At 34.4% G+C, this 11,890-nt stretch overlaps 1 protein-coding gene across 2 annotated transcripts in view; it reads left to right on the plus strand.

The window, feature by feature from the left end:
- SLC13A1 (solute carrier family 13 member 1) overlaps positions 1 to 11,890 on the plus strand; it is a 74,975-nt gene extending 63,085 nt beyond the window's left edge. For both annotated transcript variants that reach the window (XM_045564923.1, XM_045564922.1), the window contains 5 exons: positions 736 to 842; positions 3,246 to 3,355; positions 8,229 to 8,390; positions 9,916 to 10,053; positions 11,742 to 11,890. In XM_045564923.1, coding sequence (XP_045420879.1) covers positions 736 to 842; positions 3,246 to 3,355; positions 8,229 to 8,390; positions 9,916 to 10,053; positions 11,742 to 11,879 — 655 coding nt within the window. In that variant the 3' untranslated portion in view covers positions 11,880 to 11,890. The remainder of the gene's footprint in view (positions 1 to 735; positions 843 to 3,245; positions 3,356 to 8,228; positions 8,391 to 9,915; positions 10,054 to 11,741) is intronic.

Consider the following 11,890-nt stretch of genomic DNA (forward strand, 5'->3'; position numbering starts at 1 on the left):
TGAGGCTTCTGGGAACCTGTCTTATTTGTTGGAATGGCCTGGTGATTCTAAGACCCCATCTGCTCCTGATTCACTTTTAATTTGTACAACGATCATTTATAAGCATTGCACAAACCACTCCAATAATTTATATTTTTGATTGAGTTTCATAGAGTACAAAACATTAAATGGGTTGATTTCATTTGTATGATATGGCTAGGGCCTGTATCCACAGAAGCAGGTGTTATACCTTGGAAAACAGATCAATTTCTTTTTGCAATTTATAGAAGAATTTTGTGAGACTCTAGAAACATCATGCTTTGCTACGATTTGATCGAAGGATGTTAGGATGTTATATATCAATTATATGAGGCTTTGCCTATTCTAGCAATTGTTTCAAATTCAATTCTCTGTCAATATGATTAAAATACATAATTCAAATAAGAAATTATTTAACATATCTATAAGCTTACATACAAGGAAAATTTGCCACATTAGCCTAGTTTGTCTGGATGTGTGTATTTGGTATTGAAAATAAGGAGAAATATGGGAACAATAGGAATGTGATCTGAGATTATTTGCTCTAGTAAATTATGTCATTTAGTTGGAAATCCATAGATTATAGAACAGATTATCCAGAATAAATAGCTTATACCACCCTTACTATTGTACTTAAATGATATTAATATAATTCATTGGTGTTTAGCTTATGTAAGTCTTGTTGCCGGTTTTTAATACACATTTGTTCATTTTCAGTTACGCTGATTATATTACGGATTCAACTGTTGCCTTACTTGTAGGACTCCTATTTTTTGTTATCCCAGCTAAGAAATCGACTAAAACTACACCGACAGGAGAAATTGGTTGAGTATCATTTATCATTCTGAATGAGTGTGACAGAAGAGCAAACCATATAAAATTCCAACAGTTTTAGTTAGCACTTAGAACAGAAAGAATGTCCATTCTGGCACACCCTCGGCTTAGCCTGACTTATTCACACACTACAACCCCCTATTCAGCCAGCACATATCCTCCATCCACAAGAAGGATCAGCTTACTTTGCAGAAGTGAGAAGTAGATTTCCTTTTGCACCATGGTTAGGGCTCTGCTACGAGTGATACTATTTGACCCATAATAAACCTATGTCTGCTGCCATAATCAGAATTAACCTTACTATTGGTAAAGATAAAAAATTTGGAAATCATTGCCTCATGATGAGCCCTTGATAATAAATGCTGAGGATCTAAAAAGTAGAGAAATTTCAACAGAAAGAGCATTTACAGCTTCAAAGTAGTCCCTAAGAAAATGCAAATCAACCTCACATAGCCACAATCTAGGGTTAAAACTGACAGAAAAGGTATTCAGTAGGAGCATTCATTGTGTGTGCAACACATGGACAAACAAGCATGCATATTTTCATGAGCATATTCTCCCCATATATAAGAAGAGTGTGTGCCCGCCCCACATACATTCTTCTTTTTTTTTTTTTGAGACAGAGTGTCACTTTGTTGCCCTGGGTAGAGTGAGTGCCGTGGCGTCAGCCTAGCTCACAGCAACCTCAAACTCCTGGGCTTAAGTGATCCTACTGCCTCAGCCTCCCGAGTAGCTGGGACTACAGGCATGCACCACCATGCCTGGCTAATTTTTTTTCTATATATATTTTAGTTGGCCAGATAATTTCTTTCTATTTTTAGTAGAGATGGGGTCTCGCTGTTGCTCAGGCTGGTCTCGAACTCCTGACCTTGAGCGATCCACCCGCCTTGGCCTCCCAGAGTGCTAGGATTACAGACGTGAGCCACCACGCCCAGCCACATTCTTCTTAAACATAGGATTCATCCATGGTTTTGCTTTGCACTAACACAACATGTTTTGAGTAGTCAGACACCTATTTTGCCGATGTGGGACAAATAATTTATAATTGTCTGGAAATAAGCTAGTAGAGTTCTGGCTTTACTTGTTTGTTCTGACAAACTAGGATGGAACCAGAATTCATGAAGTTGAGTTGCCTCACCTGACTCCTTGAGTCAGAATCCATGAATGACTAATGTGCCAGATTTCCAGAACGTGATATATGTGAACAGCATAGCACAGAAATAAATGTCTTTTGTTTATTACTTGAGTTTAGAATATTTCACTGTGTGTTTAGGAGATGTTGCAGTATTGAGCATTGAGTCCTAGAGCCCCTGAGGACTCTGTTGCAATCCAAGCCCCAAGGCCTGGCAGTGGCAAATATGGAAGAACCAATGCTTAGCCTTAGCTTCCCTGGAGCCCACATCAGAATTTCCTCCCTGAGAAAGAGCCTTGCTCCTGTTCATCCTTCTCTCTCCCCTCATTCTTCAACACCTGTCCCTGATAAACTTATTCATACTAGGTTTAAAAATGACAGATAAGACATACTATATTACATTTGAAATGAGAGGTATTTATCAGAGACGTTTATGCTTTAACAGGATATATGGCCTTAATCCAAGTCAGAAACCTGGTAGCAACATTTCAGTGATCAGTAAGGGTTGGTTTGGTTTGGGTGTGGGGGAAGGTGACAGGAAGGAGACTCATGAGTAACCTTAAAATCTCACATGTAGAAGGCTGCTTGTTACACATATGTTAAATGGACATACTGTATCCCTAAATGAACTTGTTTATCAACAAAATAATGGAGAGATCAGAATGCAAATGTCAAGACAAATTGTCATAACTGCTTTATGAGAATTTCAAGGGTCTCACAAATAATACTGAAATTATTTAATCTGAACCCTGAATTATCTTTAAATTGGAATCCTGATGAATCTATCATGGTTCTTCTTATGATTTAAAAAATAAAAAATTCAAATAAATATTAGTGAATAATAATTAAAATGCTACACTTATGCTCTTGAATCAATGGAATATTACAGACATTTTTCACAGCAGAGAATAGTATAGTTAAATGCACTGTGTTATTCATAGTAGACTAAAATGTTAGTGGAATGAATGAATGAATAAATGGCATTATAAATGACAATGTTATAATTTATCTAAATATATTCTATAATATTATCCAAAGGATTTTTCTAATTTATAGCATTTTTTATAATATAATATTCCCCTGAGGCCAGGTGGCAATTACTCAAAGTTTAGATCAAATCCTCCCTTTAAAAACAATATAGGAATACTACAAATTTCCCATGAGATGACTATTTAGAATGCTGAAAAAAAATGTCATATTGTCATGTTCTAAGCAATGTGTAACTGTAGGACTTTTTTTTTTTTTTTTTTTTTTTTTGCAGTTGCTTTTGATTACTCTCCACTGATTACTTGGAAAGAATTTCAGTCATTCATGCCCTGGGATATAGCCATTCTTGTCGGTGGAGGGTTTGCCCTGGCAGATGGCTGTGAGGTAATATACTCTGTGTGTAGGATATTTAACAATCAACTAGACTGTTCAAAAGAACAAAGAGACATTCAAGCTTTTGGTATATTCAATATAATTTTATCATTTTAATGATGCAAATTTTAATAGCCATGCAGTGAGTATACCACACAGATGAGGTCAGTTCAGAGTTCAAGAAGTTTTATAGGCTGCCAGCATAAAAGATTATTTTTTGTGGTACTCTAGCATGTCAAAAGAAATAATGCAAAAAAGATTAAAATTTTTAATTCATGAAATAGTATTAGTAAAACACTAGCTTAGTAAAATATATATATGTATATATAAAATATATAAAGTGACTCCCAGTGGAACACATTTTTTTGTTTAAGCCTTTGCCTTATTCATGATGAATTTGAGTGGCTCTCAGACTTCAATATATCATGGTCATATTGCTGTTGAAAAAGGAGGATGAGAAATAATATTAGCATTAAAAATAATAAATGTTTATTGCATGAAGTCCAAAGGAAATTTCTCATAACCATGCCTAACATTATATTATGCCTAATCTTAGGAAGAAATAAAAACACCATGAGAAATACAGTTGGCTATTTCTTTGACCTAGCTATCCAGCAGTGGTTTGGGGTGGCCCTTGTTTGTTATAATTACCTTGGTCATTGTGGTCTTGCTGGAAGGGAAGTTTTTGTCTCCAAAAGTTCCATGGAAATCCTTGACTCTTAAACTAATTAGAAACCACTCATTTCTGGATTTCATAGCCTTTCGTGAAATACTCAAAGCTTATGGCCGTTCCATTTCCTTACTTAGTCATCAAACTGAAAAGAATGGTGAAAGAGGTGTTGTATCCAGCTTTTTGGCATCCAGTAGGTTAAATTTTTGTACTTCTCAAGACAAATAACTGTCTCTTCTCTTCTTGATAACATATAGGAAAACTATTATTTGCTTCTAACATTATTGGCAATTTTCCTGCATAGTATTTAGATACTGAGCTTTCCAGCAGGAGGATTTAGTAATAGCTGAAAGTCTTGGAAATTGAATCCTGAGGGCCATTTATGACATTGTTTTAATGTCTAGATTTGTCTTGCTTCATAGACTGCCCAAATAGAAATGGTAGAAATATAAGATAAATACACTTTTCTATTTCAGCAGTAATAAGATCTATTAACAGATTCTCAGAATAAGTAAATTCCATTCCTATGTCTGCTAATGTAAATTGTGAAGAAATAAAAATCATCAAGTTGGCATTGATTTGCTCATATCTCCTTCTCAGAATATCTCTGTCTAGACTAGACCATAGACACTTAAATGGTTTTGAAAGCAAAGTCCAGACCTTAGAATAGCAAAAACCAAGGAAATGAAAATGTATGGGCTTAGTCTGATACACTAGGTTCTCTCAGTGGAAGAATTAAGGAAACCATGGAGAAAGGTCTACTTTGCTATAAAAATCCCAATACATAGAATGAGATTTCTACAGGATACCCAGAATAACCCTACCCCTAAATGGCCAGATTAAGTCCATGAGCTTCAAAAAATATGGCTGTGGACAAATATACCACTAGAAATTGGTTTTACAAAGATTTGGAGACAGTTAATTTTTTAAAATTTTGTTCCAAATTATAATTAGTCTGGCAAATGTTCAGAACCAGATAACTTTTAGTTGGGAACGGTGAGACAGCAGCGAGTAGTACCACATTGACCTCATTGCAATTGTCTCTCTCTCAAATGCCCCTTGATTTTGTTTTAACATGATTGATCTCTCATGAGCTGGCAGTCACCTTCAAATTCTCATCAGTGAATAACTCGTCCTCTTTTCTTTTCACACATTCCTTGGTTAAACATGGAGGATTTAACACTATTTTTTCAGATCTCCACCAAAATGGCAATAACAGAACAAAAAAGTGCCAATCCACAAAGACAAAGATTATATGACAAGGACGATAACAAACAAGAGATGTTGATAACATGTAGAAGAAAGAAAGAGGATATTTCCATTTGACTTCATACAAGTAGGAAAAGCAGTGAAAAAATGAAATCTATAGGCTGGCAAAAGGAACAGCCAACAAGAAACAAGCTGCTTTATCCATAGGACCATGGAAGAGCTAAGGAATTGGAGGCAGCAGATAACTATGAAAGCTGGGATAAATATCAGAAAGGAATATGGAGAATGGTTTTAAAAGTGGGCAAGGAGCTGTGGGCCTCGCAGGTACTTTCCCCAGTCCTGAATCACCAGGCCGTTTTTCTCTCTTTCCCCCGACAGGAAATTGAGATTTACTCTGTAGCAAAATTGAACCAATGAGGCACTGGCTCATGGCTCAGTCACCTACAATAACGTCTTCCTTGGACAATCCTTGCCCAGGCACAAGGAATTTCCAATAATTATTTTATTGTTTCCCTCTTAAAATGAATAGGTAGACCAGAATCACCAGACAGTTGGGGAAGCCTCCAATACAATAACCAGTAACAAATAGTAATTATGAAAATAAAAAGAAAAGGAACACATAAAAAGCAAGGAAAATGTGTGAAGCAAAAGAAGATTTTACAGATTTGTCACTGATGCCTCAAAGAGATGTTAGAAACTTTAAAGACGTGAAACTAAAATAGAATGTTACTTTTTTTAAAAGGAATAGGCAGAAGATAAGAAAGAGCCCCTGAAGACTAGAAATATGACAGCAGATTATCAAAAAGTTTAGCAGCAATTGATATTAATTAATTAATATTTACACAAAGGTAAATATTTTTAAAAAGATACGAAAATTAAAGCCATCAATGCAAAATGGCCAACAGTCAACCAATAGGAATTTCAGAAAGAGGAAAAAAATAAAAGAGAAGGACATTTCTGAAAAATAATACAAGAAATTTCCCAGAACTGAAGGCTTTGAGATTCAAGACCAAGAGAGCTACTGAGTGCTTAATACCAAATTCATATGTAGAATTTTTGAATATTATATAATAAAAAATTGTTAATTTTTGAAATAGAAGATGAAGATGTGATCCCAAAGACCTCCAGAGAGGGGGAACATTATGTAGTATAGTCTTTTCCACATCTAATTGGACATAGATAAAACCTATTCTAAAAGTATATATATCCCAGAATGAATTTGTGTCTAATGTGACTTAAATGAATAGACAGTCTTTTCTCATCTAAATGTCATAACAAGAAAAAAAAAAACAAACAAAAATATAAGTCAAAACCACAAATAACACACATGATATCTGGTACCCATATCTGGGATGTTTGTGCCAACTTTTGATCTGCAGCTACACTGCTTAAAATCAGAGCATTCTGATGCCAAGTCTGGCTGTTATGAGCATAAAGATTCATACATACGATAGCTCACTGAAATCTTTTCACTAAAAGAGAATCTCCCCCTTCCATTTGGGGGAGAAAAACCGAGCAACACACCTGCTAATCCAAGTGCAGCCAATTCTTCTGCATGATATACAGTGAACCAAAGATCAGAATGTGATCAAGCTCCCAAAGAATCTGACTGGAAGCCACAGGAAATTAAACAATAGCATAAAACTGCTGAATGATAACTATTTGAAAGCCTGAATTTTACAAAGACTAAACTATCAAAACAGTGTGAAACAAATAAGTGAAACAAAACAGTGTGAAAAAAAATAAAAATGTTTTCAGACAGGCAGAGACTCAACAAATTTACCTCCGCTACACACATTCTCAGGAAGTTATAGAAGGATTTCTATAACTTCCCCAATACAAAGAAGTGGAAAACAAAGGATTCCAACAAAGGTTGGGGGGACGAGAAGGAAATTCGTAATATGATAACAAAGAAAGGTCCAGGAACAATAGTTGAGTAGATTTGAAGAGCAGCTAATCCAAATGGAGAAGTGGCAGAGAATATTCCAGAATAGATATCTTCATGAGGGAATATGAAAAAAACAAAAACAATTACCTGATATGTTTGTCTATTTGTTGCAGAATTTTCCAGTTTTCCTAGAGCATGTGATGAATCACTGATAGGTACTTAGAAAACTAAGCAAACAAAAGAATGAGGCCATTATTTTCTAGGGGAAGGAAATTGTAAAACAAAGAAAGTAAATGTAATCATAGTATGCTAAGTAGCTCAGCTATAAGCAATATTTATATAATCATAGTGGTAAACATTAAATATTGGTTTAGCCAAAAATGTTGATATATGAGTGTGGGGGAATGAAGAGATAGAAAATATATGTGTGGTAGACGATGTGAGAAAAGTAAATCCTTATGTAACATTAGAAAGTCAGTAAACAATAGCTAAACTTGAAAATTAGGAAAAAAGTATAATTAGAATATTATTTTGAAAGATAACTCTAAATACCTAAATATAGCTGTAAATAGCTAAGAAGGGCTGAAAGTTATTGGCTCTGGAGAACACAGCTTAGGGGTAGGGTGAGGTGAACCGGAAGTGCTGCTCTTTCCTTAAAGCCCCATAGTACTCTATGACTTCTTAAAATATTTCCATATATTAGAGTAATTAAAGTTTAATTGAGAAAAGTGGGAATACATTTGAAACTTCCTAAAGTATATTAACAATGCTATTAATAAAATAAGACTAAGTGAAAGCTCCTTCACATCAAAGGCACCCAGATCTACCAAATTACAGAAAAATGAGAGATTAAAATTATATTTTAGAAACTGGTTTTCAGAGCAAATAATGCTTTTATGTATTTAAATTGTGTCTGATTAAAATAAATTATTAATGAATAACAAATACTGTGAATTTGTTTTTTAGGAGTCAGATCTACCAAATTACAGAAAAATGAGAGATTAAAATTATATTTTAGAAACTGGTTTTCAGAACAAATAATGCTTTTATATATTTAAATTGTGTCTGATTAAAATAAATTATTAATGAATAACAAATACTGTGAATTTGTTTTTTAGGAGTCAGGACTATCTACATGGATAGGAAATAAATTATCACCTCTAGGTTCATTACCAGTAATGCTAATAATTCTGATAACTTCTTTGATGGTCACAACTTTAACAGAGGTAGCCAGCAATCCAGCTACCATTACCCTCCTTCTCCCAATATTATCTTCATTGGTGAGTATCTCATTTTTCAAGAGTAGTTTACACTCTTCATCAAGAGTAGTGTTCTACGTTGGAATGGTGGTTTTTCTGTTGTGGTATGGAATCTTTTTTGGCCTAAATGGGCCTCCTTTAAAGTAACTTGTAGAGTGGTCTTTATTTGCATTAATACTTTTAGGGAACCTTGACTCAAGAGAACTATTTTCAGGTTTTCATGTTTGAGCAGCATGATCTTAAGTGAACCACATACTTTCTCTCAATCCAGTTTTTTTATCTGCTAGATCCATTCCAGTTATGGATCTAAGAAAACTTCAGATTCAATTTTCCTGGCAACATTAGTATTTAGATCTCTAACACAGCCACTTTTCCCTCCAGAACATTGTGCCTGAATTTCAGAGAAGTGTTTCATATAAGTGATTTGCAAATGAATGAAAAACTAGGTTATACTCCAGGCTTCAGGTTTAAGTATCTTAGACACAGTTATCTACTGCCTTGGGAAGAATAAAGAAAAGGAAAACAAGAAATAGGTTTGCTACGAGAAAGAGGGAAAGATTGTATTTTCTTCTTCTCCCTGCCTAGCTAGCAATTACAAGAACGAGTTAGCCTTAAGTAAAACGTTTTTCTTATTGGGATGGATGAGTCTGGTGAAAGGAAAGCACTTTAAAATTGAGAAGGATTGTCTTTCTGGAATTGTTCTGCTACAAGCTCAAAGGGCACATGTTGGCGTTCTTGAGTTGCTACTTCAAATTATATATAAAAAAAATTGGCTGTTTATGTTAGTAAAATATCATTTTGGGTTTTTCTTTTTTTTTATTTCTAAAGATGGAACAGTTAAAAAATTATGTATTGAATTAAGAATAGTAGTAACTCTTCTGTGATGACCCTTAAGAAAATTGCAAATTACATATGTCACAGAGGCAGTAAAGTTAATAGTATAATGAAAAGCTCTGAAGCCAGAGGGACCTGAGACCCTAAGTTCTGCTGCTCACCAGCTGCATGCTTAGGCTAGTTACGTTAGCCTCTCTGGGCCTCAGTTTTGTCATCTGTTATTTGGGGTTATAGTAGCCACCTCATAAGGTCATTGTATAAATTAACATGTATATATAAATATATGTAATTTATCATATGATATAATATGAAATTATATATTACATATAATTTATATATTACATAAATATATTATACAAATTATATATTATACATAAGTGTATGAATATATATGTATATAAAAACATCTAGCATAGCACCTAGCACTAGATAAATAATAAATAGTTGCTGTTTTTATTTAGTTTCTGGAATAAGTGATAGTTTATTTTTTAAATGAACTGGACTATAGGCATCAATAACTATATAAATAATAAGAGGAAAAGATGTTTCTAAAAAAATATTCCTCAAGTTACAACTGCAATTATGTGTATAATTTTATGCCATTAGGTTTCAACCTGCTTTGGGAAAGTTTATTATAATAAATTTGTTAATTTTGATGTTTGGTGCCTGGCCTCAAAATTTGACTTAGACTCCTTTTTGTCTTTTACAATAGGCTGAAGCTATTCAAGTGAACCCTCTTTTAATTTTGATACCTGCTACTCTTTGTACTTCATTTGCATTCCTCTTACCAGTAGCAAATCCACCCAATGCTATTGTCTTCTCATATGGTCATCTGAAAGTCCTTGACATGGTGAGTACCTGAAAGAATACTGTCAGATCCAATACACATTTTTTTTTGTGATGTCTTGAATTATCTTCCCTTTTACACACCAATCAACCACCAGCAAAAGCATGGCCTGAGTTCTGTTTATGAAAGTGTGTGCATGACTGATCATAGAATTGTTTTTAAGAGTAAGAACCAAAAGTGAATATGTCATTAGAATTTATGGTCCCAAATACAGAGATATTTGAATGTATTAGTAATGCCCTGGAAGAAAGAAAGGAACAGTGAGTACACACAACACAACAATTTAAACTTAACTTGTCAAGGTCAGGATCTATCCTGACCCTGGCAAAAGGAAGAAATTGGGTTTATGAAATTCAGCAATTAAAATAAAACTCTGGTTTGATATCATAAATATTTATGCAATCAACATTTGCTCCGAATGAGACATTGGGTCAGTGCCTGACTGATAAAAAGGCATCTTTCTTGGTATGATTTTAATACTGGCACCTGACGTGAAAACTCAAGCAAGTGATGGTGGAGAATGTAAGTGATAACACATGCACCTTTTTGCCAAATACAAAAGTAGTGGTAGTTAAGCACTGGCTTGAGAATATTCTAGTCTCTCCACAAATGTTCGTCACCAACTTCCAAACCAAGCCAAATAAGAATATAACCATATTAAATTCAGGGAGCTTCCTATGCAAATGCAGTTCCAGGGTAAGTCCCAGCTCCATTGCTCCCATATAGATTGTTGTTCCAAAACCCCTGCAACAGAAAAATTCTGGAACTGTCTCTATACAGTAATTTCCTAATATTCATTTGGTAAGGAAAACATGCATAATACAATATAAGCAATGCCCAATGCATGTGTATTAAAAACAATAAAACAGGATTCTGGAATAAATGAGTGGCTTCCATGGACAGAGAAGAAGGCTTCTATAATAATTACTGCTAGGTATCACCCTTTTACTTTTGGGCTAGATGTTTTATTCACAGAATGCAGGGATAATCAAACTTCCTCTGTAAAGGGCCAGATAGTTAATATTTGGGGCTCTGTAGGCCATAATGTCTCTGTCACAACAACACAACTCTGCCCTTGTAACATGAAAGCAATCAAAGACAATATATAAACAAACAGGCATGGTTGTAGTCCAATAAAACTTTACTTACAAAAACAGGCCAAGGGCAGTGGTTTTCCAACCTCTATTACAATAGATAGAAAGCAACTTTGAGATTGTTTAATGGACACCAGAATGATGATGTAAGAGCTAAAAAGATGAGAATTCAAAAATGAATAGATGTAGCATTATAAAATCTCAATTAGGCAATGCTAAAGGGAAAATTAATCATAATATTGAGTGAATATGAAGGATACAGTTATCATATGTTGTCCTGAACCTTATCCATTGAAACATAAAACTATAAAACTAAAATTCTGGTTTAATATGAAATGGCAAATTTTTAAGGGGATTTTTTTTTTTCCAATCAGAATTACTTAGGTATATTCCTAAGGAGAACCTTTCTGAGACTCTCCAACTAAAAGATTTTCTTTTGATATAAATCAAGAAGAACCCCTGATTTTAAGAAATGACAATTTATACTAATCATTTAGGAGGCGTATAAATCTGGCATGTACTTTCTACAACAGTATTCTTATTCTCCTGTAGGTTATCTTTCTGTGAGACTGACATTTATGCTCTTTCCTGTTCAAGGTTAAAGCTGGACTTGGTGTTAATATTATTGGTGTTGCCGTGGTGATGCTTGCCATGTCCACCTGGATTGTACCCCTATTTGACCTCAACACTTACCCTTCTTGGGCTCCTGCATTTTCAAATAAAACTACACCATGATAAGCACAAAA

The sequence above is a fragment of the Lemur catta genome, chromosome 11 (genome assembly GCF_020740605.2).
Source record: "Lemur catta isolate mLemCat1 chromosome 11, mLemCat1.pri, whole genome shotgun sequence".
NCBI classification, from domain to species: domain Eukaryota; kingdom Metazoa; phylum Chordata; class Mammalia; order Primates; family Lemuridae; genus Lemur; species Lemur catta.